The following is a 27,548-nucleotide window of genomic DNA, read 5'->3' on the forward strand; positions in this document are numbered from 1 at the left end:
CAGGCCGCATTTGTGGACCTTAACTCGCAGTCCATACCACCGAATTGACACGGCCTCGATTTCTTAAGGTTATGGTGATGACACATGATGTTTGTTTTCTTAATCCTCCGCGCCATCTCTAGTCGGCTTAGGTCCAATTCGATCGAGACCGAGAGTGAGGAAGTGTACAAATGTGTCAACAGGCCTTCTTGAATGCGGAGCTTCATGATATCTGATGACACACTCAAAGGAAATGCGTGAGACATCATCATCAAAGTAACGTCTATCGGCTTAGAGATGACTGTCTTTGGGCGTTCCTAGGTCTCCGCACAGGCAGGTCACTCCCGACTTGCCCACATAGGATCCCAAAGGACTACAATGGAGACGTTGGAAGAGATCGTGATTATCAGAATGCGTCGGATTATTGCATTGAACATGAACCGCCGACTCATGGAAGCGTTCCCCCCCCCTACGCAGCAGCCTCTCGCGATCATCTACAGAGCGACGGAGTATTGTATTACACATAGTAGCAGCAACACAATGAGCCTAGCGTCAATGTAGACACGACTGAGAATCCATTATCGGAACCGCTGAAGCGGTATTTATGAATCCGACGCAAGCTGTGCACACTTTGCATATGAAGGACAATTCGTCTGGGCTGTGTTTGTAAGGTTCCCAAGCTATGGTTATTATCAGCATCGAGTTCCGACTTTACTCAACAAATTATGAGTGACATACATAGTCCCACGTGCACGCCCCCTTCGGGTATGCGCACTGATACCCAGTGAACTGATTGATCATGACACCAGCGTCGTCGTTGAGGTCCGCCGGGCAGCTACAACCACTGACGGTGCTGCATGGTGCAGATGACGGACAGTTTGTCTGCAGTGTGTTTTGTAATGCGCCGGTCTAAAATCGCGACGATATCAGCGCTCCGCAGATGCATCCGGTACGGATCCGATAAATAAATACCTTGTCGTCCCAGGTGCAAGCGCCTGCGGGGTAGGCGCATTGGTATCCGGGGTAAACATTGATCAAGACCCCGCTAGCCCCGGTCAAGTCCGCCGGACAGTTGCAGTCACCACCACCACCGTAGCATGCGAATGAGACAGGCTGGGTCGGCGTATGAGGATGCGGGAAGGGTGAGAACGGGGGCCAGGGGAAGGGCCAGGGCCACCAAGCCTGTACGGCAACGCCAAGGGCCAGTATGCCGAACGCAGTGAGAAAAATACGAGAGGACATTGGCCGCGGTGTGCAATGTTGCTTTGGAGACAGACACGGGAGCTTGCCTCTCACGTCTGGATTAAGCGTCCTTATATGCTGTCTCATGAGACCTCTCGATGTCTTCGGTGAAACTTCAAGGCACGTTGCATCTCCTTAGCTTTGCGGAGAATATCATACATACCAGGCACGAGCAACTGGTTCTCGCTGGGAAGTACAGTTAGCCGATGAGCAGATGCCTAGCACCGTGATTCCGACTGCCTATGTCCGTGTATTGACAGTCTCAGCGGCAGGCACTCTAGAGTGATTGGCTGAATGTGTCTTAAGCCTGTCCTGGATTGACCCGCGCTCTCACAAATACCGGAATGCGAACTGTAGCATGATGACGTGGCGAAGGCATCTTCCATCTACAGGTCAGAAGATATTAAGGTACAAGTCTGGATTGTCACACACCTCGCCGTACCACATACTTTGAATGAACGCCTCGGACGTAAAGGGCACCGGACTTGCCCATTTCGTTCAAAATGCACCGAGCATAAGTAAAGGCGGTAAAGCAATGACTGAAACCCGATGTCGGACAGCCGTGTAGGAGACTAGGCTTAACTTATATGGCCACATCCAGGCCGCGGATTCGCCTCGAAGGAACACGAATGGCCTCGTTTGCTTGCATCACAGCTGCGAAGAGTATCCCCTCGCTGCTGGCCGAGAGCTTGGCCTACACTCGTTGAAATATCAGCGCTGCGATACAACGACTTGACCGCTTTACTCACACGGGTTGCCAGGAGCTGACATGAACGACAGGCACGCCGGCCAGGCACAATCAGAGTGGCAGACGCACGCCGAGGGAAGCATTCACATCTCACCCGGTGGTCGGAAAGTACTATCAATTACCAGTGGATGGCGCCCGTATAGACGGCCAGGTTTGTGGCGCCGTAATGACCAAGCGCTTCAGTGCCCTCAATTACGTGAACCCCTACATTTTTATACGCCTATGCCTGCTCTCACGTCCAACTTGAATGAGAGCAAACGGGCGACTCGTTGGGGAGTCTCTTCTTTCGAGCGATCTGATGGCAATGTCACGGACAAGAACGCGACGGCCACAACGGACTCGAGCGGAGTCGCAAATGAACCTGGCGATCGCCGTGGAGCCACGCGCATCTGGGCAGGACTTCAGCCCCTGCGCGCCAAGCGGGCCTGCACCGTTTACCTGGCCATCTATAGGAAGGCCATCCGCTGAAAACTCATAGTAGCTGATGCCATGTGAGGCGTTTGCTTGTCATTATCAGTCTCGCAAAACAAAAAACAGCGCTACTGACCGGTGGTACCTTCAAGGATGGTAGGCTGTTTCAGGAAGACCAGGCTCGATACGCATTTTGGAGTGGCGAAGAGACCGACAGACATCACGGGGCTTTGACTGCGATCATTCAAGTGGCAGTGGTAGGCTTCGCTTCGAGCTCTTTTGGGATCAGACCTCGCATCAGAAGCTCTACCTCAACTGGAAGAAATAGAGTCATGCAATGATTGCAAGATGATAATTGCTGACCTGATCAGCCACAGTGCACTCTCTCATCGGCTTTAGTGCGTTAAAACCCACAATACATTGACTGCTCACCTCATGAATTGCAAGCTCCCCCACTAGCCGTCCCACCCCGCGATGTCACAAATCAGCCTCGCCCACAATAGTCCGCTCGCCCAGGCTGTTTGCAACCTTCATAGATACGACTTATCCGGCTTGAAGATGGATGAACTCCCGTCTACCATCCGCGACTACATAACGTATCTCATCGGCAATGATCCGCTGGTTTCTGTGTCACTGTCATTCATTGGCAATGCGCATGTCAACTTGAGACACGCGGCAGTCTGCGAGCTCTGCAAATTACTGGAAGAGGTTTGTCGAGAACGAGATGTTGCAATGATCCCAGCGACCGCTCAAGATGCATCACCCGAAATATGGTGGCAAGAGGTACAATGGGATCCAGTCATCGCGGCCATTGTCACATCGTTCGCGTTCCGGTGGCAGGACGCCTTGCGAGTCCTCGTCGAAGGCACCAACGCGCTTGTGTGGCTGCAGAAAGAAATCTCGCCGCCCGTGACCTGGAGCATCAAACAACAACGAAGATATCGAGACCAGCTACTCGTCCCAATTATCGAGGGCGCAAACGAGGCATTGTCGCACCTAGACGACTACATGTACAATCCAGCGCTAGAGAATCGGGATCGGGCGGACAATGCATTATGGAGCAGGATACCGCCATGCAGCGGCGATACACTGGAGGGGATATTGGCTAGACTGGAGATGCTTGCTGTGTATGATGAGTAGGAGGAATTTATTGACTGAAGGACAAGCCATGCTACTTCGCGTCGTCATCCGACGGGAATCTGATGGGAGCAACGCAGACCTCATGGATGTTTCTTTTGATTCTTGGGATGATAGAGACTCGAAGATGAGTTGGGTGCCAGACAAGCAAAGTGCTGCTTTTGAGGAACAAAGAGAGCACCACGCGTTAGTAACAAGTTGTTTGTGTCTGTTTGGCCGATCGTAAATAGTGGTAAGAGACGGATCTGTTATACACTCCCAAACCCTCTCTACGGTGGCGACCGACGACGCATTCTTACATCATGACGACAAAGAGCCTTGAAGACCAGGAGAGGGAAATTAAGGATGTGTTGCGCAAGGCCGAACGATATCCAATCCGAACTTCTGCAGCGGTAAGCCGCTTTTCTCGTTGTACACACCAAGCTAATCTGTGGCCGGCTCAGCGCAAGGAGGTTCTAAAGCGGCTAATCGACCTTGCACATTCGCCTCATCCAAAGTTAAAAATGATTGCAGCGAACAATTTGAAGTCTTTCATTAAAGACTTCCCAGACCTTGAGGATGAGGCTATCAATGCGGTCTACGATCTTTGCGAAGATCCGGTTACAAAGGTGCGTTCTAAATCATCTACGATGCCCCTCCACCTACGCCGCCATTGCATAGGTTCGAATAACGGGATACGCTGCCATTGTCGACGTGTCAAGAGAGCAGCTGAAGTGGGTGAAGAGGAATGCGGATGTGCTTGTTCAGCTCCTACAAAGCGGTGCGTGTGGCGCACGACTCACTCTGCTAGTGATTGCAGCACTGAAAAGGACGATACCACCTACCTCGCTTCACCGACTTTGCATCTTGGTCGTTTGTCAAACCTCCCCATCGACCTGCGTTCGTTATGTGGCTGCCGGCGATTGATCCCCACCCATACCGTGTCCCCCGTATCAGACGAACCCGAAGAAGTCCTGGTGGTTAAGCGATCGCTGTCTCAACACCTTGATATGGACCCCGCAGTCACGCTGGGAGTCTTGTGTGATCAAGTCGTGCCTTCAGACGAGCCAATGGACGAAGAGGAGCTAGCTATTCGTAACCGGCTCCGCTCACTAGTATTAGCATTCATCACAGGCGAGGCGAAGCGTGCCATTGTTGAGCGACATACGAGTATTCCTGGCAGTGCTGCTGAAGAGACGCTTGTCGGGGGTATGCTGAAGGTCAATTGTTCATGGTGCCGAGTGGCTTCAGAGTAGCTGACGCACACCTACTTAGGCTGTTGGGAAGCTGCCTCCTAGCGAAATCGATGTGATCGTGAAGGAGATACTCATGTCTCTGCCTTCGTTCAAGCCCTCATCACCTCGAGGCAGAGAACTTTTGGATCTTCTACTTGAACGCGCAAGAGCGTCTCTCAAAGCCGAGCTTCCGTCTGGCGGCGAACGGTCGTCTATGCAGCAAACGCGACATTATTTGTCCCTTGCTTCACACATTGTCATCGAGAAGCGAGTCACTCAGCCCGCGCCTCTCCTCCGCTTCTATTTTACGTCGTTGTCTTCGAAGATCACCCTACTGAGATTGGACGAGGATGCCCAGATCTTTGTGCTGTCGCAAATCGCCGACCTAATCAACTCATACGAGGAAAGATCTTCACAAGGAACTGGACAGAGTCCCACCGAGGATGCTCTCCTCCGCAAACAAATACCAGACGTTTGTGTTCTGCTGCTCCAGGTGAGACTGGCCTGATCCAGCTAGATCACTATGGCACGTATCCTTACGATTGTAGGTATTTCCCGAGGCTCCAATGTCGGAGCGAAGACCGTGGCAAGCTTGCCACGTATTCTTGCGAGCTTGTCAACGAGTAAGCATGCTTCGTCGGATAGCGTGTGCCTCTCTGACTGAATTAATTCAAGCACAAGGATGACTACAAATGGACGGTTCCGTCTCACATGGCAACAATCTTGCAGCACATCCAGTCTCTTGCGACAGCGCAAGGACAGACAAGCAAAGTGGATAATTTGGAGGATATCCAAAACCTGATTAGGGTTCGCAATGGGCCGTCTTTCGTTTTAGCCGTTTGTGTCCAACCATCATCTCTTCTCTGTTTGAGCAGTCACTCCTCTCGTCTGCCAAGCCACCAGCCCCGGCTGCGTCGACATCGGCGGCCCCCTCAACTACTGACCTGTCGAAAGCTACGAGCGGCAGCACCAGTACCAGCAAGTCGGAACGTCGCATCATGAACGTGAAGCGGAAGTATGAAGACCGGCCAGCGGCGCCAACTCCTACGACAGCAGCACCTCCCAACGGAACACCGTTAACCTCGGCAGTTACTAGACCTCAACCGCCACGGATAAATGCAGTGCAGCCACGACAGCAGTTGACGATTATGGGCACAGCAGACAGCACCCAGAACGGGCGAACAGCACCGTCTGACGACCAATATAGAACAGCGAAAAGGGCGAAGAAGGGCGGGGGTCCGGGCGAGACCGGGGACACCCCGTCATTGCTCAGCCGCTTAGCAGCTACATCGTCGAACGGCGGCCACGCAATGCAGGCAAGCGGCTCTATACCGGCAAGGTGGCGAGTGGAGCCGGCACCAATCACCTTCAACACAGCGCAAAGCCGTCCGCAAAATGCACTCAATGCACCGATGGGCGGATACAGTATCAAGGGCGCTGCGCGCCGTAGCTCACCTGTGGCGGATAGCCAAGCTTCGGGAACGTCACTACTGGATAGGCTGCAGGTTGGTGGTAGCGGCAGAGGGCCGATTGGACGGAGAGGGAAGAGAAGGACTAAGCCATAACAATCGCATCTGCACCTGACATAACGTCTTTTCGGTACTGCGGGAGACCGCAGATTGCTAGTGGTTAGGATAGGACAGTAGTCTTGATGAGGCCATCGTATTGGAATGGCAAGATAATCTATGGGGTGCTGATACTGTACAATGCGACAGGGTGCAAATCGTGCAGTGCCTATGTTAGACTACCCGGTGATCTCCTTCGGTGCCGGTATTGATAAACAGAGCCTCAAATTCCTCTGTCGACTGCCCGATGACACCAAAAGCATCTTGTAGTGTGTGTCCGAGGTAGTTGAGTTCATGAATGACACCTTTCATCGTGAGAGCATATGCGAAGAAGAGCAGCTGTCGTGAGCCTCGCACGTCTCTATTGCGCACGACGTCGAGTTGTCTGATAGCCTCAACCTGTGTGCAGGGGAAACTGTTTTCAGTGTCGAGAAAGATCAGAAGGAAAAAGTCGACCACGTACTAATCGAAGCCGCGCTTCCTCCGCAGGAGGCAGATATGGCGGCAAGGGCGATTTCAGCCTGAATGCGGCACCAAGGGTTGAGAAGTAAAGGATGATGTTTCCGACCATTTCTCGCCTCTCCTTATTGACTGGCAGGATGAAGTCCTGGTGGACCGTCTGATGCTCATTTTAGATGTTGTTTATCAGAAAGGAGGTATAATTACCGTATGCCTGTCGAATAGTCAGACTAGTCCCGACGCATCTCGCATTGCTACTCACCATTCTTCACGCGACGTTACGCATCTCATGCTATGTAATTTGTCTAGAATGGTTTGAAGACTAGTGAGAATCGAGCGATACATGGCGACGGGGAATGGTCCCTTCAGTCGCGGTTCGTGTTGTGTCTGCGCCAGCAAGCCCTGCAGTTCGATTAGTTTGATTTGCAGATGCAATTCCCTAGTCATCGTATTAGCTGCGCCCGAGAAGGATGACCTCCAACCCACATGGCCATAAATTCATGTATAGAGTTGGCTATCTGTGTATGGGAGGAATCACGTAGCAACGCGGTCGTTTCGTCATTTGTATGGTCAACTTCATGACTTAAGAAATGATCATGGTCGGCAAAGGAGTTGAATGCCACCAAGCGTGTGTAAAGCCAACCCATATTCAAGCAGAAGCTAGAATGCAGTGATTAGAGCGGAGCTGTGCAGGAGCAGCCGATGTACCCACTCTCCTAAAGCTCTGCCAAGAGCGCGTCTTGCCTCGGTTGGCCACCAATAACGCGACACAATGGCCGCCCATACAACGCCAACTGTGACAGAGAGAGCACGACTGGTCGCGACATCGATCACCTCAATGTCCTTACGCCTCAGATTATAGCTGAAGGCAGTCGTCTGTCAGAGGAAATTTCGGAAAGCAGAGATGATTCGGACTGACCAATAGAGGCAAGTGAGATTGTACGTGAGCAGCACAAAGCGTGCCGACGTCGCATATACGGGCTTACCGACGATGTAGTAGAAACAGGGAAGAGAGAAGAAAAAGCCGAAAATGGTTAGGGCATACGGATTCTCTGGGAATGCCGTCCATATTGCTGCGGCTACTCCTGCACCGCATCTACGTGCGTAACAGCATTTGCAAACTGACGTTAAGTCCCCATCAGACAAGACTACTCACAACGTCCCTAGCACGCGGTGCACACCCATGAAATTGGTCTGGCCGTGAAATATGAGACAGGAAAAAAGACAACGCTCAATGCGCAGCTCACCGCTCCTATTGTGGGTGATATTACCACGAAAAACTAGATGGCGAGCCCATAAGATTCTGATCCTTGCCATACACGAGCTGCGCTCACCGAGATCAGGGCCCACTCTCCACGATAGTGTACGAACATCGGCCGGGTGGAGTCGAAGAAAGCCGGAGCCGCAAGCATGGCTGTGGCCATTCCGACCTTGAAAGCATACTTGATGTCCTGCTCTTTCAACCGTGCGCCCAGCGTCCATAAGGATTGCTTTAGCCTCCCGATATACGTGAGTTGAGCTCGCGCTGGTGTCTGCACTGTGTTGGGAGCATGGGGTGTAATTTTTGGGAAGTATGTCGGCTTACGACGGGCTTGCTCGGGAGTGAAGTATGTGGCTATTGTGAGAATCAGTATCGAGATCATGCAACGTCAATATATCACGAAACACACAAATTCGCTTCCGTAAATTGCCCTCGGTACGCGTATTGCGCGGCGACCTCTGAGAGATAAAGACGCGTAACAATCGCTTCAACCAATTTCTTCCAGCGGCTTGTGCGCGCTCCGCCGCATACAGACGTTCAAATGCATCAACGAGTAGAACCATCTCCTTGGCAAACTCTTGAAGAGTGAAAATGAAGCTTAAAATCAGTGTATGTGAGCTAATGCGGACATAATGGAGCAATCAAACCACGAACAAATACACCAAGAAGATACTCTCCCCATCAGACCCAGCGAGAATGGGGTTTTCGTCCACCATGGAACTCAACGATGCTCTAGATTGACTAGTTGAGATATTATGGCTTCGATAAAACCTCAGCACTGCGTGGTTGGATGTGCTTTCGAACGTGAATAGCGCACGCTGGATACTCTCGGTGAGTTTTCGATACTCGGCGGTACATGTGGAATCGTCATCAGTAACACTGAGAGGCTGCGCGAAACCTTCTCGCAACCGCTTGAGTGTCGCGATGCAAGCTGTCTATAGACAGATGAGCAGATGACGTCAGAAGACATGGGCACGACCATACCGATAGCGCTTTCAGAGGAGGCCCTAGATCGTCCATCAGATCGCCGAACATGGATGCCGCAGCCTGCAGGATTGCTGTCTCCTCGTCACCAGCTGGCTTGTCGCCCTTCCCGTCCAATGCGAGGTAGTCCGGCGCTTGTAGTCCACTTCGACGCCCCACGGAGCGCGTCTTCAAGACCAACTTTCCATCCCGCTCAGCCTTGATCAGCTCAGCTTGAAGGTCGGTCCCGCTACGCAGACCGTTTAGGTGTTGGCCTAACCTGTTGAGACTGTCGATCGCATCTTGATACGCGTCTGCCGTGCCGACCCGCGGACCGCCCAAGTCGTATCCGCTGCTGTTCTTCGGTCCACCAAACATCCATTCCGACCGAGCTTCTATGAAATGCTTCTTCAGGCTCGTGAAACTCGCTTGATGGCTTTCTGCGGCGCGCTGCAGTTTGTCGCGGCTCACGTGGTGCTGTGGCTCTTCCAGCAGAAAGGTCTCGGTAACCATTCCGAGGAGCGTGGAGAAGGATTGGAGTGTCTTCGTCATGGTGTCGCGCAAATTTTTCGTCGCGCTCTGCGGCCACAGGAGGACGCAGACAAGATTGGACACAGTCGCGCCACATAGTACGATGAACGAGACCTGTAGAAGGGTCTGTAGACCACCCTCCTTCACGACGCTGCGCACCTTAGTACATTGTACCCATGGAGAGCCTCAAGACTTACACAACAAACAATATGATAGAAGTCATGCTGCATGCTGGGTATGCTTCAGATTTAATCAACTCGATACCACTGAATGCACGCACCAGTGTTGAAGGAGGGCTTAGCCATCCATACTTTCATCCATGCAACAATTGACATTCCAACACCGATCCACAGGAGCACCAGTATGTCAGCTAACCACTCCCAGCCCCTCTGAACCTCGAAAAACCAGAACATGGTCATGCTGCATAGCGAGACAAACGCTGCCCACAGCAAACCCATCGTGCAGAAGATATCTGCTTCGACCATTCCGCCCAAAGTCTTCGCAGGGTTGTAATATACAGCGCTGAAAGTGAATAATTGTTGATGGCCACACCTCGAAGCATGTAAAGTAAGACTCACACTGTAGCGACCATATGTCCGGAGGGTGATGGAATGGATTCTCCAGGCCCATAGTTTGTAAGGTCGGCAATGAAACCAGACAAGTAAGGGGAGTATGTGAACAGCGAGCCGATGAGGTATGCAATTGCACATTTTAGAATATTACGATGTAATGGACTTAACGTGGGCATCCGAACAAATGAGTACCAATTTTGCCGTGAGGACTGACGCGTAGCATGAAGCTCCTCTGTAGTATCGGAATCCGATTGTGAGACGTCCGAGGATAGAGCCTCTCCCTCTCTTCTGGAATTTGCGAAAGGAGTGCCCATGTTTGAATCATCTACCGGCGACTGGACAGTACTTGCAGGGATGGTATCCTGTGGCGATGATACGGTACGCGGATGCGTGGTCGAGCCGTTGACACTTTGACTACAATTTGATTGACGGGCTGCTGTTGTTCGGGGCGTTTTGGGCTGATCATCTGCGGTGTCGTACAGCTGTCCGAATACGCTCCATTCGCGTGATTCCCGTCGTCCGCGGTGCGTTCGACGCGAATGCGAAGCTGTGATGTCGTGCATCCGAGAGAACGCATCCGATCCCCGTTGAGGTGTAACAACTGAAGATGAGATGCTCCGTCCGAGCCCCGGTCGTGAAGTGCCATTCGAAGTGCCAAGCGACATCGTGTTGTATCGTCCAGTAGGGTGGGAAGCGACAGACATGGTGTCTAGTTGGCTCGTGTGTTCGGGAGATCCGACAAAGATCACACTTCCAGGAGCGCGTGCATGTGAGCCATCGGTGTGATGGCTTGCAACGGGTGAGCGGGTACCAGCCGGGACGTCGATAGGATGGGACATTCGACTTATCAGAAAGGCGCGTCTAAAGTTACCTTGTGCGCTTCGTAACTCGGATCTTTGAGTCCCGGGAAGTCAGCTAAAACACTTATACGTCAAGAGCACGCCAATATGGTTCAATGATGCGAAACGCAGCACTATACGAGATCGACTGACCTGGAGAGAGCGTCTTATTCTGTGACAGCGACCAATATGCAGAGTAGCTGAACCGGCAGTTAGCACTTGGGCCAGCGCCGTCTCAATATATATGTACTTCTGAGACAGGAAGATATGTCAGCTTCCTTATTGTTATGAGTAAGCCCGACAGCGATTTGAAACGAAACGGACTCCAAGGTACTTTCTTAGATCAGTCGTGCAATCAGCCTCCGCCTTTTTTCGATTATTCCACGGAATGAGGGGATACCAGTATATTCGTTTGTGAGCCAAGAGACCAGAATCACCTCAGTGAGTACGATGGTAGGATGAGAAAGACAAACAGCCGGTTTCAAGACTTGTTGACCGCGTCAGTGCCTGTCCGAGTCGACTGGGACGCGCCGTTGAAGAGACGCGAACACAGGTCACGTGAGAGATGGGTGTATACAGCACCCCCTTAGATCAACTTAGATCTCGATCGCCTCGGGTTCGTCCCTGAACCCTTCCAATATCGTAAGTACTAATGCCAATGTCTCACACAATGTTAGAAATTCAAGAGACCCTCCGTCATTCCAACACATTGCGTGAAACTACACGGTGGTCGTGACATGTTTGAGACAGTGAATGTGAGCTCATGTTATTACCATCCTATCGCAACAGGGACTGATCTGCTCCACCAGGGACTGCTCTGCTGCAAACAAAGGTCACCGGCATTGCATGCCGGGCTCTGCCGGCTCATGCCGCTAGATTGAGACCCTGAACACTCCTATGTGCGCAAATTCTCTTCTGAGTGCAGACAGCTCTTGAAGATACTTATTATACAACGAAAAGATCACACATTTACTTTAAATCACAAGAAATGCACGGTAAGTATATACACATGCGGTACGAGTAGTGAACTATTTTTCTAAAATCGACGGGTTTATACTAGGCACATGTAGAGTGTAGTCGAGCCTCCAATAGCTCTTAGCAGTAGGCTCCGCGCCCTCGGACGGAAACACTCCGACGGGAGCGCAGCGCAGGGCGTGGGTACCCTACAGGTTTTGGGCGGACAAGGTGCGTTCCACAAACACCGTGGGGCGCGAGCTATCTCGCAGGCAGCGAGCCGCGTGCGGTCACCAAAGGTAGGCGAACAGGGAGGCGTCAGGAGGGGAACTTATCACCCGCCCGCATGGCCTGATGGCGGCATCGAACTTGAGAAGGCGCGAGTAGTGGACTCCCCTGCATTGCTCCACAGATATGGACGTGCACATAGGAGACTTGCACCCATCAATTGTCAGTAAGCAGAGTGAGTTTGTTGTACTTGACCAAAATTGCTAATGGCATGCAGATCGAGAAATCGAGATTGTACAATCGTTCTTGGAGAAGATTCTTGTGGAATCGAGAGCGTGCAAATACATCCGTCCACAAATGACGGAGGAGAATGTGTTGGACATCAAACAGGGCCGGTATGGAAACGTGATCACGTTGTAACTGTGTGAGGGGCTCACCCGCGAGGTGGACAGCCATCCACTACAAGAATTTGTGGTCGACACGTTTGTTCTACTGTGGCTCTGGACGCAGGTGCAATCCGCATATGTGCTCGATCTCAAGTAACACTGACCCTCAGAAATGCGACGGAGAGATCTCTCATCTTGCTGGACGAATTCGGCAAAGAAACAAGCTCTGCAGGCTCGTCTCACTCTGGCGCTTTTTATGCTGCTCCTGTATATTGACCTGTCGCTGACCCTGGTGGGCTGTCTCTCTGGGCTCTTCAGTCTCTATCTGGATTGTCACTTGTATCAATAGATGAGGCCGGTCTCTTCTGAGGCGTCCTCAGACACCTCGTACAGCGCGGAGCCGCATGCCCCGATTCCACGACGTGTTCACCAGTCACTCGTACCTCATTAAGAGAATATCCTGGGTACATACTCGTACCATTATCGTGTCGGGATCAAAAGCAATTAGAGAGTCTTTTAAGGTAAAATGATAATTACAAACCTCCCCGCTGGCCTTGCGCGACTTGCTGTTTGATTTTGACAGTATCAGTAGCATCTGTCAACTGCATTGCAATCATCTTGCTTCGGTCAATTGGTTCTATAATGTATGAATGAATTTACTGTAGAATTAGAAGTGAGTTGACTGTGGTACTTAAGGTGTCTCGCTTCACAGTTTGCTCCTTATTCTTGTAGCGCTGTTTGCACTCATCACAAACCCATAGACCGCCTGAAGATGCAGTGAATGTTTTATTATGTATATAGTGTCTGCCAGTTTGTCCCGCTGTATAGGTTTTGATGCGACAGTTTTTGCGTTCACAGGTGAATGGCTGGCTATCTTCGTCATCCAAATCAGTCAGAATGGCTGCAAGGCTGCCTTGGGGAGGAGGTCTGTCGCTCATGGTGCCAGTAGAACAAGGAAGACAAGAAGTGAATGGGGTGTTATGGTAGCAAAATTGCGTAGCAGTGCTGAGACCAGTCAATTGACAGACAAGTGTGGCTGAATATGTTGACGGCCAAGCGCGTCCATTTGCCCTGCATGTGTGCACGCGCATGACACTGCGTTATCGCGTCAGGATCAGTGCGATGTTGTCGCACCCCTGGCGTTCCTGACCCGCACTATATATCCGGACTTCTTTTCGTTTAGCCACGTACCATAGATACTGGTGACTCACTGCGTTACGATACATTATATACCGTCCCTGTCTTGATGCGAGCTTCAGTTGATCTTACATCACTGAAGCTCTGACTGGTAGTTGCTAGATCCAACGTCGCTCGTACCTCATTAAGAGAATACCCTGGGTACATACTCGTACCATTATTGTGTCAGGATCAGCATATTTATGATGCACCCTTGGCATACCTGTGCCTGTCGCACTGATTCCTCATCCTTATAAACCTATTGCCATATCCTGATATTTAGTAACATGAACTTTAGTTGCTGTTTACTACACCAACTAAAGTCTGTACTTACTCATTAGATACATTAATCAGAGTTGCTGTTTTGTTGACACAAACACAATTGGGCGAGACATGATCCTGCTGGTCAGTAGTATATACAGCCTTCCTACCAGTTGCCGCTGAGCAGAGAGCCCACACACGAAAGAGAACACACATCAGATCATCTTTGTATATGGTCAGCCATTATTCCCACTCTATAAGCGAAGTGCCAACTGTGAGTGATGATGATTTAAATTATAGTACACATGTGCTACTCAAGGGTTGAACGTCTAATGAGAGTGAGGCAACGCCGCCCTCTAGGAGTGACCGGGGTCCTGGCGCCCGACAGACTGGTAAGGACAAACACCATCAGTGGCGCAGAGCAGATCAGTCCCTGTTGCGATACCATCCGATCACAATGGGAATGACTAGAGGAAGACAGAGTTCATTAAAGCGTGGACGCATAACCCCATCTCAGAGATGACTCGCCATACCGGCACAGACAGAAGGACGACGAAAACATATCGTGTCTTTACCGGGGCCCCATCCGCTAAGGATGTCTCACAACCAACGAGCGATTATCACTGGCGCACTGTGTCCTCAAAAACACCGGCGTATGGCTTTCCACCGGCGACGCTGGGGGCCGCAAGCCTTCGTATTTCTTTGTTGTACCAGAATATCATATTCGGCGAATCCGACGAGCATCCGGACGATGCAGTTGATGATGACATTCCTCTCAGCGGCGCCAATAGAACTGATATACGAGGTGAGTCCATTCTCAAAAATGTTTCCGCACAGATTTCGCGAGTTTGCCCACGTCAGATCAAACTACCGCCATTACCTGGCCGGCCACCACCCTAGGTGGAGCAGCGTCCCAAAGCATGCTTGACTCAAAGGTATCATTCTTGCGCCCGTCTTTGGGCGCCTCACGACTCCGCTCTCAACCCGAGACGCAGGAGACACAAGGGTCCGCGTCGTACAACTACTCCAACGAATCATCGATCGCACGCTTCCCAAGCTTCCACTTCAATCTCCACGCGGTGACCAGCCTGTCTGCGCTCTTCACGGAGGCCCAGCAGCACCTAGCCCGCTCAGGGCCAGTCCAGAAAGGCTCGCGGAAGGTCATGGCGCTCGCTGCCGTGCTCGAGGCAGAGGGCCCGGATACCATCCGCGTCAAACGGGGCGTAGACGCAGGCAAGGAAGTCTCGCTGCTCAAGCTTATCATCGGCGACGATGACGGGGCCATCTGCAAGCTCACCGCGTGGCGTGAGGTCGCCGAGAGCTGGGGCGGGGCTGACCCCGACGTGCCCACGAGCATCAAACGCGGAGACGTAGTGCTCTTCGAGAGTATGTCCGATCGATAGACTTTCAGGCGCGAGGACGAGACGCCTGACCCCTAACACCGTGTTCACAGATGTCCTCGCCAGTTGGGCCCCGGGCAGTGGCGTCGAGCCTGAACGCGAAGGCGCCGTCCCCGTCAGTCTGTCCGCGTCGCCCAACCTCCATTCGACGCTCCAGATCTGCTATCGGACCATGCCCTGCATGCCCGAAGACAGCCGCTTGCGCCCGGACCTTAGACTCGGCTCCAGCGACGCGGCAGTCAGGAGGGTGACAGCGCTAGTGGATTGGGTCGAACACACCGCAGGTCTATCCGTCAAGTGATGTTGCAGAACGGTCGCGTATCAGTCGGTAGATGCGGCGCATTGCAATTCGCCAGCAGATGGGGGGAGCCGTCATTCGTGCGGCATGAGCCACGTCTGCGATGCACAGGCATTCATCTGCGCATCCGGATCCGCGATGCCCGCCTTCGCCCGGTCGTTTCAGGCAGACAACGGCAAATTCTGCCAGGTCGGAGATAGTTTAGGGCGAAGAGTAGCAGTACTTTACCGAGGCTATTGGGCTACCGCGAGCCGTGCACGATCAGGATTTAGTGTCACGATCAAAATAGATACCTGGATGTATGACGAGCCGTACTGCCCTCGGTCTGCGTAATATCTGGAGTCGACGACTAGTCCGCTGGCTGGTATTTTGTCCAGTTTTCTATCCGCTTGAATTGGCTGATATTAAGCGGAGAGGAAGGCAGGTTAGAAATATTTCTTTTGCTTCGATCCGGCGCAGGCCGCTACCTACTAGCAAGGTCAGTAGCCTACGCAGAGCCCAATAAGTGAGTGTCTATGTCTACAGCATTAGTCCCAGATAAAAAAAAGACAGCAACGAACAAACGACGCTACGCTATGCTAAATATGGGGGGGTGATCGTACAGTGCGAGTCCGCTTTTACTTTAAACTACCGCCAGCCAGAGCCGCCTACTACCTACTAGTCCGCGCAGTCCGTGTGTACAAAAAGTCCCAACTCCGTGTCAGTATGGTATCAGTGTCCGCGGGTGCGCGAGAGTCCGCGAGGCAACGAGGTAAACAACAAGTCCGCACAGCGCGTATCGTGAGGGGGGCCGGGGGTGGTCCGTAACAGGGCGTAGTAGCCGTAACAGGGCGTAGGTAGTCCGCGCTACGTACGAGAGGGTAACAGTGTCCGCGCTTGTGCGACGCAAGTCCGTAATAGTGATGTGTAGTACTGTCCGCTTGTCCGTGAAGTGTCCGTGTCCGTGTGTCCGTGTCCATGAAGTGTCCGGGCGAACGATCGTGCGAAGAGTGAAGAGCCACCGCGGCTCGGGCGTACCAAACGTGAAAAATAAGCAGCTGCGCGAGTGCGCGAAGGAGCGTGAAGTTCGTCAAGAACGTGAAAAACCAAAACGTCGTGGACGTATCTGCATGCCTGGGGCGTATCTGCATGCCTGGGGCGTATCGACATGCCTGGGGCGTATCTGCATGCCTGGGAAGGGGAAAGCGGAGAAAGCGGGGGGCGGCCGCGCGGTCCTCGTGTGGGCCCCTATTTCGACTCGAGAAAGTTTTGGATCTTGGCCGCCTGGTAGCCTGTGTCACACACGCACGCACGATATCAGCACCACAGCGCCCGGCGAAGGCGGGAGACAGGGGACCGCGACGACGCACCTACAAGTGGGAAGCGCGCGCTCAGCTTGGTGAGCGCGAAGAGGATGGCCCCGAGCTCGGCGCGGACCTCCAGGGCGTTCAGCGGCGGCCACGACGCCTGCAGGCACGCGTGCTCCGCCTCGAGCACCTTCGCCGCGGACGACCAGCACGGCTACACCCGAACGACCATCAGCACGCGGCCCGACCAAAGAGAGCAGACAGGCGGACGCACCCCCAGCAGCGGGTCCAAAAAGTCGTAGTCCACATCCGCGACGTGCTTCGTGACGAGCGCGAGCGCGCGCGCCGCGCGGAGACACTTGTCGCGCGAGCGCGGGTCGCCGTCCATGAACGGCACGTGCAGGCGCACGACCGCCGCGTGCGCGAGGCTGTGCACCACGAGCAGCGCGAAGCGGTCCTCGGGCGCGGCCGCGCTCAGCTGGTGCAGCGGCAGCAGCGTCGCCGCGAACCCCGCGATCGTGTGCTCGAGCGCGCCAAAGTGCTCCACTAGGGACGCGGACGGGGCCTCTGTGCGAGAAACAGGACGGGACAAGACGTCAGCGCTCTCTGCTCGCGAACGGAATGCGTATGCGCGGGACGTACGGCTGGTCCAGCTGGAGGAGAGGCGGTTCGCGGCCTCGAAGAGCGCAGAGGCTTTTGCGCGCATCGCCGCGATCGAGAAGCCGGCCGTCTGGTCCCGGTGCGCGAAGAACCCGCGCACGGTCGGGCTGCCGGTCGCCGCGGCGCCCTCGCCCTGTATGAAATGAATCGCCCAAATCAGCCTCCATCTCCATCGCGCCCATCCCAATCCTAAACCCTGCACCGCGACCAGACAACCGCACAGCACACGGCAAGACGGGGGAAGGAAAAGGAGGGGGGACTCACGCATTCGTACTCGTCCATGCGCTGCGGCCACGGCGTCGTGATCGCCGCCCACGGGTGGTCGCTGTCCGGGATGGCGCTCGGGCGGCGGAGCGCGACGCTCCAGCAGCGGTCGAGGTTGTACGCCTGCCAGAACGCGAGTATGCGCTCGCCGCGCTCGACCGCGTCCTGCGGCGGCGGGAGCCGCGCGCCCGCCTCCCACTCGTCGCCGAGCCCCGCGCCGTCGTCCGCGTCGATCTGGTGCAGCCCAAACTGCACGGCCATCGCGCCGGCGACGCCCGCGTGGTGCGAGCCCTCGAAGAGCCGCCCGTTCGCGAGGTAGTACAGCGCGAGCAGGCACGTCGCGCGCACGAGGTCGACGGCGTGCGCGGGGGATCCGAGCGCGTCGGGCATCGCCGCGAGCGTGCGCGCGAGGAAGTGCGGCTCCTGCTCGGCGAGGGGCCCCGGGCGCGAGAGGAAGCACGCCCAGAGGTAGATCGCGTGCATCAGGACGGGGTGCCGGCGCTCGGACGGCGGCAGCGCGAGGGACTCGCGCAGGCGGCCGACGTGGATGTCGAGGCCGCACTGGTGGCGGTGGGGCAGAAAGATCTCCAGCCTGGATTGCAAAGACCAACGCCGTTAGCGCACGGGGGCAGGGGGGCAAGCGGATCACGCACAGGACCTGGGCAAGCTCGAACGGGGGCTCCTCGGAGGGACTGTAGGCCTCCGTGATGTTGTTAGTGGGCGTGTAGTCCTGCTGTCAGCTGTCAGATGCGAACAAATGATGGCCAGAGCGAGAAGACAAACGGCTAATTCCCATTGTGACTCCCAGGACAAGTCCACCTCTGTATGGCATGCGGTCAATGGACTCATCGCGGCCCTGGGAGTGCCGCGCTCACCCTGAGGGAAGGGCGTTGGGGAGACGGAGGCTGGGAGGCTGAGGGCGCTGGGGGAGCCGTGGCTGGAGGACGACGAGGAGCCCGAGTAGTAGGGGGACGGGGCGTGGGGGTCGAAGAGGGTGATGGAGGGGGAGGTCTGATCGAGGTTCTCCAGCTCCTTGATGCGCATCTCAAGGCGGGCGATGTGCTCGCGCATGAGCTGTGTTCGTGTCTTGCCCTTGCCGTCGTCGTACTCGCAGGCGTCGCCCTTTTTCGCGCGGACACATTGTTGGCAGGCAGGCTTTGAGCCGTCGCACCTCTGAGGGTTGTGTCAGTCAAGGCTGGTGATGATGGAGGGGGAGAAAAGGGGGACCATTTTGCGCTTGCGACAACGGAGACATGCTTTGCCTGGGAGAGAGGGTGAGAAGAGGCCGGACGAGGCACGATGGGGGGCGTACCTCTTTGCAAAGTGGTGCTCGGTCCCGGGGAGGGGTTGGACAACCGCTTCTCGGCCATTATAAAAATAGTAATAGGGTACGTGAAGGAAGAAGGCAAAGCGGGGACGGCGGAGGCTGGGAAGAAAAAGACCGGGAGCCGAAAGGAGAGTCAGGCTTGTCCAGGCGGCGAATCCTCAGGAACAGGGACGCCAGGGCACGCCGTTGAGCAGGACGACGCGGGCCTTGAGACCAGACGCGAGACGGGGAAAGGGGGAGGGGGGCGGAAGACGAAGGGAGGACAGGGCGGGCCATGTTGGCGGGGCGATCAAGTACTTGTAGCAAATCGGGCATCGCTCAGTCCACGGCTCCGCGACGACCCACTGCACGCAGACGCCGGCACTGCTTGCCCAAACTCGGCTGCCTACTCACAGCGGCCTATCTTCTCCGTTTTCTGCGTTCTCTTCCTTGGCACCGCGTGCGTCCTCTCATCTCGATCCTGTTGACCGCCTCACAGCGCATCACCTCACGCGGCGCCTCGGTCGTCTGCTGCTCCCGCCCGTCTGTGCGACCGTCGCTTCTCGCGTCCCCCCACAGCGCCCCCTCCGCCCCTCCCACAGCGGCGGAACGCTTCGTGCCCGCCACATTAATCGCGCCGCTTCTCATCTGCCCGACCATCGTGGGCGCCCTGTAAGCCGCCTGTCTCACTGGCTCAGGCCCTCCACGAGCTCTCCCTGCGCTTCTTTGCGAAGGTCGTAGCTTCGTGGCTTCTCACAATAGCCTGCGTCTGAATTCATAAGGCACGTCCACCGGCCTTCTCGTGCGGCCCGACGTCGATGTTGTATCGCAGAACGGAAGGACGTAGCACGCTGACATCGGTCTCGGTCACCCATCCTCATTCGTCTGCGTTCTGCCACCGATTATCCAACTCAAACAACTTTGATCAACGCGTGGGACGCCACGCCCTCTGTTCATCTCTGCACAAACACTAATGTCCGCGACGCTGTCGGGGTCAGCTGCTGATCCCCCCGTCCCCGTCTGTCAAATGGGCCGCGCTCTATCTCTTCGCGGCATTGACTTGCTCTCCCGAGGGGCGTGCCGGCGGTGCGCCCGCGAACCCCCATCCTTGTTCCCAATCCGTGCACTTCCTTGCCGTTACGTGCGCTTCCTTTCCGCTGCGTGCGCTTCTCCCGTTCCGCGTCCGCGTGCAAGGACCGCAACTCGACGTGCTTCACTCGACGACCTGTCACCGCGCAGGTGCCCGCCGCCACCCATGTCACTCACTCGCGCCGTTCTCCATGCATCGTCATCTTCCGCCGATTGAGCGAATCTGAGATGCCATCGGCGCACGATCCTCCGCGTGTCCATATTAGGGCTATAAGCCCGTGGTCCTGTGGGTCCACGCACGTCCGCGTTTGTGCACTCTCGCAGCCTTCTCCAGGCCGCTGCCGACGGCGGGCTGCCACCTCGCTGACGGCAGGGCAGTAGCGGTGCGTACCTCCCGTCTATCATACCCGCCATGCAGTCCGTTCACGCTGGTGCCTACAACCCCGGCCTCCTCGCGTATCCCCGGGCCGTGGTGCACCTGCACCCGAGGCGACCAGCCCGACGCGGCTATCGACGCGCATCGTCGCGAGCACGCGTCGCATCCTCGCGTAGGAGGCCAACCGCCGAGGATGGCTAGCCCCGGGATACCAGCCTTGACCGCTAGCACAGTCGGCCGCCGTGTGCGGAAGCACACCGCGCTCCCTCGGATGCGAGGGCGTGATGCGCGCCTCCGGGTCGCGCCGCGCGACGCGTTTGACCCGTCCAACCCTCACACATTGTGTGATCGGAGCGCAGGAGCGCACCGGCTGCACAGCAGGTAAGTATACCGGAACGTCCATGTCCGCCGGGGGACCAAGGAGAAGCCAGACGGCAATTCAGACATGGCGTGACGGTGCAGCTCTCCATGCATCTCCCCGTCCTAGCGGCATGTACCGCCAGCACGCGCCGTTTCGCTGCACTGCGTTTCGTTTCGCTGGGAGCCCCGCGCTGATATGCCAGCCTGGCGTAGGTGCGCCGAGCGCGCACACAGGCTTACATTGATATTGAACGGTCAAGCTTCAAGCCTCACGCTTCGAGACGCAAGACGCACATCGCGACGACACGCGTTCGCCCCGTGGATCTGCAGCATGGCGCCGCGGGCGCTGCCCGCTGTGAGACCGGTCGCTGATGCATGATGCGATAAACACACAGGCGGCGGGGCCCCGGCACGTCCATCGCACCACTTGAACTCTACATTGCACCAGGTGGACTCGCGCCCCGTGCCGCCATCGCGCCGAGATGCACCATACGTCGGGCGGCGTCGGGGGATCTTGATATTCGACGTGCATCTAGTGTGTGTACATAGTCTCTTGCTAGATGATGGATCGCAGTGGGCGCTGCTGTACACACCTAATCGCTGTCAGCACCGGCACTGCAGTACTGCAGCGCGTGTGGCGTGATCATGACAATGCGTCGCGATCGGACGTCCTGGATCCCCTTTCGGGCTGCCGTGATGATTCAGAATGCGTACATGCATAGTACGCACCGCCACGTATCGTACTACCTGGGTGGTCCCCCACCCCAGTTCGGAACACTGACACTGACACCCGTACGAGCGCCCGACTGGTTGCGAACGCCTGCCGCGGAACCGCGGAACCTGTGCGCATCGGAAACATCATCGCGTCGAATTAGCTTCCGTGACAGGCACACGCATCATCGAAGACACACACACACCCAGTACCGAACGCAATTACCGAGCATGTCCCGCATCGCGTCAGTGTGCGCGTAAGTCATGCTATGCAGCACTGCACCGCCGCAGTGCCTATTCTATCATTGGCGTATTGATTGGGCGCCTATCAGCATCAAACTCGATCGGCGATCTTGGGAACCTTAAATGTTCAGGCTGAGTGGCTCGTGGTGTATACGGTGTTACGATGATCCTGCGTTTTCTTTGTGCGGGGGTCTTTTGAGCGAGAATGCTCAAAAGTCCCTTTTCTTTTTCTTTGCGTATTTTTGGCGACCGCGAGTAATGTGCACTTAGTGCCCGAGGATCCGGTGTCGTCGAGGCACCCCTCAACGCCGGCACCGAGAGCAAAATAGACAAGTTAACAATCTTCACAGGCTGCATCCTATCGGAAACCCCTTGTCAATGTTGCGTGAATGACGTACAAAGAAACTCCGGTCTCATACAGTCCGGACGCCTCATCAACGTTCACTGATGCGTGACACTATCAGCTGTGCATTGATGCCACGCCCCGAAGTGTCAGAGCCTCCAGCACGGCGGTGGCACCCGTACAATGATTGCGGGTAAGCTGTGCGCAATGCGTATGTACATACGATGTTACAGCGAGCACGCCATACCCATACGCCGTGTGTAAGCAGAAGGCAGACGCCGCAGGTAGTAGTTGGGCACAATTTGGCTACAGAGTTAGGAGAGCTCCTCGCGGCCGCATATTACCGAATTTCCTGATCTTACTATGGCCATAGAAGAGAATGCCATCGACAACAGACGACACAGCGACACAGGGAGCCAATTGAAGCCCAACGGAGAGACGCACCGTTTCCCTCGCTAGTTTCGCGCTGAGGCCGGACTGCAGATTCTCATCGCTACAGCAGCAATGAGATGGGGGTTGTCTGGTTTGCGGCTTCATCGTGGCATGGTGCAACTGATACGCATCCATGATCAGAAGTCGAGGAACCTGCCGGAGGGAAATTTCGAAACCGAGTGAGATGCAAGAAACCAACAAAGATGAAGGGGTTTCTGTGATTAGATAAAGGGGTGGAGGGCGTGTTAAATTCGCGCGGCCAGAGAGTTGCACACGCGATGCATGGTGTGTCCTGTAGCACCCTACCTGGGATTAGTGGAATTTAGGCTGCCTACGAGGGAGGCCTCCGCTTTCGAGTGAGACGGGGAAAATATTACCTCTCACCCCCCGCTACGAAGACTCAACACAAATCCACATGCTTTCTGAAACGCGCCAGGCGAGGGATAAATGCTGTAAGAATCACCTGTGTATCATTGACCTTTTTCCTCGCCTGCGCGTAGAGAATGATGCATCAATTGCCGCAGAGAAGCACCTCCAGAGGCTGCGGTCTCTAAGTGCGAGGCTGCGTGCAGGAGTCTACCTGCTACCCGCCGCTGCGGGCATTCCGTCCAGGTCCGCCGCCAGCTTCTGCATGTTCCGACCGGGAACATGCGCACAAGATTAATTGTAATTGGTGAGATATGTCCAGGCCGCACCCGGACGCGAAGAAGTGCGAGCTTGACCTCGTCGTTACGCGACAGCGGCAAGTCGAGTGCCGAAACATACGTGACAAATTTGATTGAATTTGATGTGTCGTACTGGAAACATGAGGGTGGATTCAGGACACAGAACAACATGCCCTGTCGCGCAGTTTTCCCTTCTATGATCGTTATATCGTTTACGGCCAATTGAAGCATCAGCGTACCTCTTCTTCGCAGCGATACCGCTAGGCAAATTATCATGCAAAGACCGGAAGGTTATCATGATGGGCATAGATGGCATAGGTGCCGACACAATAGTCCCGCGGCGACATGCCAACGGACCCTGGATGAGATGCTATTATCGAGCGCTGAATCATTCTCCACGGCGTCAGAAAGAAGAGTGATCTTTACCACTACTGGCAGCGCATGCGGCAGCGCCAGGCCCCGCCCAAATTCCGCCTGAGCGCGGCGAGGGTTAAGGGTTGTCCCATAACCCTAGACGAGACGTGTGCATTCGGACACGCATCGGGAAGCACCGGGCAGCATCTGTCACCGTCATCAGCTAGAAGACCATTCTTAGCGACGCTGGTATACTCATCAGTGCGCTGGTCAAGTTCCTGAGCACCGGTCGGGGGAGATAGAGCCCCGTCAAGTCAAAGAAGAGGATGGGCGCGCAGCGCTGGGGCAACGAGGGCAGTCGAAGTGATTAGCCAACCGACGCACGTCCATATGTACACGAGGAGGCCCGGTGAGGTCCAGCCGTGTGTCAGCAAAGTCATGGGCATCGTTCGCCGACGGGACGGCATCTGGTCAGATAGACGAATCATCTGAGGGGATTTCCCAAGGCGGGGCTCAATGACCTTCTAGCGGTGTATTCGCATCAAGGCAATTGACTGCCTACATCTATGAAGCACTTCAATGTCCCGGAAACCAAAGTATAGCACTCGCTGCCGTATGCGTCCGCAAAATTACGGTCCGAGTGCATTTAAATCCTGATATTTTTTCGAACGATTTCCCCGGGGACGCCAGCGAATTCAAAATATGAACACGGGACATCGGCAGATAAGCTCTCGGGGGAGACGCGATTGTATTCACCCCTCAAAGATGGATAACAGCTCGGTGGTCGGACGAGAAAAACCCTTGCTGAAGAACGTGGGTTGCATTTGCCCGGGAATATACCAAGTAGATGCGAATATTCTGATTTCGTCGTACGACCATCGACCTATAATGGCGGCGATATTGTCTTAGGCGACAAGATGTAACATGCCGGTGCCCGAAAGGCTTGATGAAGTAGTGCGCGGCCCCATGTCGCGCCCAGAAGTGAGCGTTGAGCCGATCCGTGACACAGCGAGCTCGCGTTCTCGCAGGCCAGCAGGTAAGACAACGCAACATGCTGCTGCTGCTCCTGCCTCTTGAGCGCTCATTGCAAGGGTCAGGACAGGTGCCCATGACAGCTAATCAACTCTGCTCCTTCGGTCGCCAAATTCGAGATCAAATTCCGGGCGTTCTTCAGTATATTGATCGATGCGCCCTGAACTGTCAATGCAGAAGAAGGGAATCAGAATCTTCTGCCACCGGGGACTGCCTGTGTGCCGACTTCAGGAAGGGAAGCCGTTAACGTCCGCGTTACGTGCGATCGACACCAAGCATCCCATTACGCACGCGGTGCGGGGCGATGAAGGGGCTTCCATGCCAATGCCAATGCCAAATGTAAAGCGAATTCGCATGCAATACGCTGCCACCGCGAGTTTACCCACGAGCCACAAGAAGGTGGCTTGTGGAAACTGTGCGAAGCCACCACGCCATATGGCAGTGAGCAGGCTTCCATACTAGACGTCATGGCCGCGGTACCGGGTAGAACCTCAGCTCCAAATATCACCGGAGGTTGCAGCACAAATAGTCAGAAAACCCACTGCACGGCCACAGAACAGCACGGGCGCCGCCGAAGGAAAGTTCACAACTTGAACTTACTGCGTACCTTTCGCAATCTTGAGGTCGAGCTTGTGAGTACTTACTAGTTGCAACATAAGCAGCTCGTAGAGTGTTGCCTATGCTCATTGAGCCATTCAGAAGCAGTATACGGGAGAAAAAACGAATAGACACCAATTAGCCCCCTCGCGTCACATGACTTGCCGTATTGACTTCCGTTCTATTTCAAGTTCATGTGCGGGCTGTCGCGGTCACGTGCTCACATTGCTCTCCGCGTATCTGCACGCGACCTCGGACGATTCTCGTACTACCACCATTCACAGTGGAATAACGCAAGTTCTCCGATATAGCAGCAGCTCAGCTGAACGACCATGCACAATCATCGTGATGCAAACCTCTGTCGACAGAGCGTATTATGGTACTGTATGCCTTCTAGGACATTGAGACGAGGGACAACAACTTTGGTACAACCAGTGCGCTAAGACACAGCCCGGGGTCTCCGACGAGCAAGCTACACTAGGCAGCGTAATAGCGGATATTATCTACTTAATTCTACTTAATGACGGATAGCAGAGTCCAACGATGAGAGAAAGCGCGATGTGATCGTGCACAGCGGAGAGGGTGCGCGCCACCGTCCCACGGTCCAGAACCCTAAGGCAAGGAGGCAGACTAAACGATGAGGGCGCTTAGCAGTCATCCTCAAATCCGGCGCCCTGGCGGATCGCATCGAGCAGGATGTCGTCGTAGTCACCGCCCGCCTCCCACATAGCAAAGCCGCGCAGGTTGTTGTTGGCAATGTACGAGCCCTTCGCGATGAACGACTCTGCGTTGTCGTACGAAATCATGACACCTGTTGATTTGTTGTAGACGTATGGCTGTAAATGAGACCCGCGGTCAGCACCCGACATGAGAAACCCAACAGGATACGACGCACCGTCTGGCTGCACTCGTCGTAGCGGTAGTCGATGGCCGCGGCCGGGGTACCGTTCGCGAAGAGGAAGCCCTCGTCAATCATGCCCCAGAAATCGAATACGCCCGAAGGGCCCGAGATGTTGCCGCAAACATCTGTGTTTGTCGCATTGTCCCATGCATCACCGAGGGGCGTGCTGTTGAAGGGCGGGAATGCCGCTAGCACGGTGTTGTCCTCAAGATACGCGAGCGCACTCTCGACGAGGAACGAGCGGCCGTACGAGGCGACACCAAGCGCGATCTGATGCGCAGGCACGCCCGCCTCCGTCCATGCGGCAACCGCGCTCACTGCGCTGCCTTGTTGGTCTGCAAGGAGCGCGCACGTGTCGTTCAACGGCGCGTTCGGGCCCACAGAGGGGCTCCAGCTGCCCCAGACGTCGTAGGCCATGACATTAATCCAGTCGAATACGTCCGCAAAGGCAGAGCCATTCGTGATGCCCTCGTAGGGCTTGAGTGGGGCCGAGGCGGTCAGCGTAAGGTTTGAGCCGACCGGGTCCGCGCGAAGTGCCTGGAGGAAGGAGAGGAAGTTGTTCGTGTCATTTGCGCTGACAACATTGCAACCAATGCCCTGGTTGCCAGGGTATTCCCAGCTGTCCGACCGAGTTAGTGGTGGCTTTTAATGCAATCGGATCTCAACTCACTCGAAGTCAATGCCATCAAGTTCATAAATCTGGACAAAGTCGGTGATGGTCTTGACAAAGGCGGTACGGTTCTCCTCCGAAGCGACGTTGGTGGAGAAATATTGGGAACCCGCCCATCCACCGACGGAAACCATGGCGCTGACATTCTGCATGAATACCGTAAGCTGCTGCTTGCACAAGACCGATTAAACCACAGCTCACGTTCTGCTTTGCCATGGAGACGAATTGCGGCAGAAGGTCCGCATCGGAGCCGTTTAGGGTGATGTTGCTGACCAACGGAGTGGTCGCGCTGTCACAGAGTTTGAGAACCTCACCCATGAATCTGGGATGCAACAAGACTTACGCAAAAGAGTAGATGAGGTGGGTGTATTTGTCCCAGCTCACGTTCTGAAGGGTGAAGTTGTCGGCATGCCAGCCAGCATACCATGAGGAAGACACCATGTCTACGATCGTAGCATTCGTTGCATTAGCGGAATCATCCCGAGCAAAGAATGTAGAGCCTGATGCGTGGACGGCAGGGACAGCGAGGAGACCTAGAGACAGGAAGGACAACATAATGGTCGTCGCAAAAGAATGGCGGGTGCAACAAGCAATAGTACTCGGGAAACCGAACAGCACGAGAGTCTGGTTTTGAA

The 27,548-nt window shown here is 55.0% G+C and overlaps 7 protein-coding genes across 7 annotated transcripts; 3 read left to right on the plus strand and 4 right to left on the minus strand.

Moving 5' to 3' along the window:
- Positions 1–581: 581 nt before the first annotated feature.
- Positions 582–1,095, minus strand: POSPLADRAFT_1116048 (hypothetical protein; the record flags this gene model as incomplete). The annotated part of the gene is made up of 3 exons (XM_024483461.1): positions 582–659; positions 718–888; positions 952–1,095. Coding segments are annotated over 3 exons (393 nt in total), but the record flags the coding sequence as incomplete, so codon positions are not given.
- An 895-nt stretch (positions 1,096–1,990) lies between these two features.
- POSPLADRAFT_1043401 (hypothetical protein) lies at positions 1,991–3,520 on the plus strand (the record flags this gene model as incomplete). Its single annotated transcript, XM_024478301.1, has 4 exons — positions 1,991–2,120; positions 2,507–2,637; positions 2,758–2,778; positions 2,939–3,520. 4 exons carry the CDS (start codon positions 1,991–1,993, stop codon positions 3,518–3,520), a joined length of 864 nt encoding a protein of 287 aa, XP_024342606.1.
- Positions 3,521–3,819: 299 nt separating this feature from the next.
- On the plus strand, positions 3,820–6,566 carry POSPLADRAFT_1043402 (hypothetical protein; the record flags this gene model as incomplete). Its single annotated transcript, XM_024478302.1, has 10 exons — positions 3,820–3,909; positions 3,961–4,125; positions 4,178–4,277; positions 4,454–4,716; positions 4,772–5,207; positions 5,280–5,377; positions 5,407–5,538; positions 5,607–6,236; positions 6,370–6,421; positions 6,463–6,566. The coding sequence occupies 10 exons, from the start codon at positions 3,820–3,822 to the stop codon at positions 6,564–6,566; spliced, it is 2,070 nt and encodes a 689-aa protein (XP_024342607.1).
- On the minus strand, positions 6,471–10,220 carry POSPLADRAFT_1131190 (hypothetical protein; the record flags this gene model as incomplete). The annotated part of the gene is made up of 15 exons (XM_024484038.1): positions 6,471–6,695; positions 6,760–6,903; positions 7,038–7,194; positions 7,242–7,415; positions 7,468–7,617; positions 7,675–7,851; positions 7,912–7,949; positions 8,003–8,035; positions 8,090–8,370; positions 8,426–8,613; positions 8,671–8,951; positions 9,001–9,092; positions 9,147–9,661; positions 9,708–9,741; positions 9,791–10,220. 15 exons carry the CDS (start codon positions 10,218–10,220, stop codon positions 6,471–6,473), a joined length of 2,919 nt encoding a protein of 972 aa, XP_024342608.1.
- Positions 10,221–11,658: 1,438 nt separating this feature from the next.
- On the plus strand, positions 11,659–15,627 carry POSPLADRAFT_1133252 (hypothetical protein; the record flags this gene model as incomplete). The annotated part of the gene is made up of 9 exons (XM_024484314.1): positions 11,659–11,676; positions 11,851–11,916; positions 11,992–12,325; positions 12,381–12,498; positions 13,301–13,414; positions 14,007–14,070; positions 14,398–14,731; positions 14,764–15,312; positions 15,380–15,627. 9 exons carry the CDS (start codon positions 11,659–11,661, stop codon positions 15,625–15,627), a joined length of 1,845 nt encoding a protein of 614 aa, XP_024342609.1.
- Positions 15,628–16,851: 1,224 nt separating this feature from the next.
- On the minus strand, positions 16,852–21,052 carry POSPLADRAFT_1043404 (hypothetical protein; the record flags this gene model as incomplete). The annotated part of the gene is made up of 13 exons (XM_024478303.1): positions 16,852–16,895; positions 16,974–17,124; positions 17,185–17,766; positions 17,835–18,426; positions 18,488–18,567; positions 18,654–18,655; positions 18,710–19,007; positions 19,648–19,810; positions 19,831–20,025; positions 20,110–20,365; positions 20,530–20,829; positions 20,864–20,937; positions 20,973–21,052. 13 exons carry the CDS (start codon positions 21,050–21,052, stop codon positions 16,852–16,854), a joined length of 2,817 nt encoding a protein of 938 aa, XP_024342610.1.
- A 4,636-nt stretch (positions 21,053–25,688) lies between these two features.
- POSPLADRAFT_1038407 (glycoside hydrolase family 18 protein) lies at positions 25,689–27,546 on the minus strand. The gene is made up of 5 exons (XM_024477383.1): positions 27,257–27,546; positions 27,115–27,202; positions 26,914–27,059; positions 26,238–26,862; positions 25,689–26,178 (listed from the first exon to the last, which is right to left on the minus strand). Exons 1-5 carry the CDS (start codon positions 27,466–27,468, stop codon positions 25,990–25,992), a joined length of 1,260 nt encoding a protein of 419 aa, XP_024342611.1. The 5' UTR covers positions 27,469–27,546; the 3' UTR covers positions 25,689–25,989.
- Between the last annotated feature and the right edge of the window lie 2 nt (positions 27,547–27,548).

This window comes from Postia placenta (genome assembly GCF_002117355.1).
Source record: "Postia placenta MAD-698-R-SB12 unplaced genomic scaffold POSPLAscaffold_2, whole genome shotgun sequence".
NCBI lineage: Eukaryota > Fungi > Basidiomycota > Agaricomycetes > Polyporales > Adustoporiaceae > Rhodonia > Rhodonia placenta.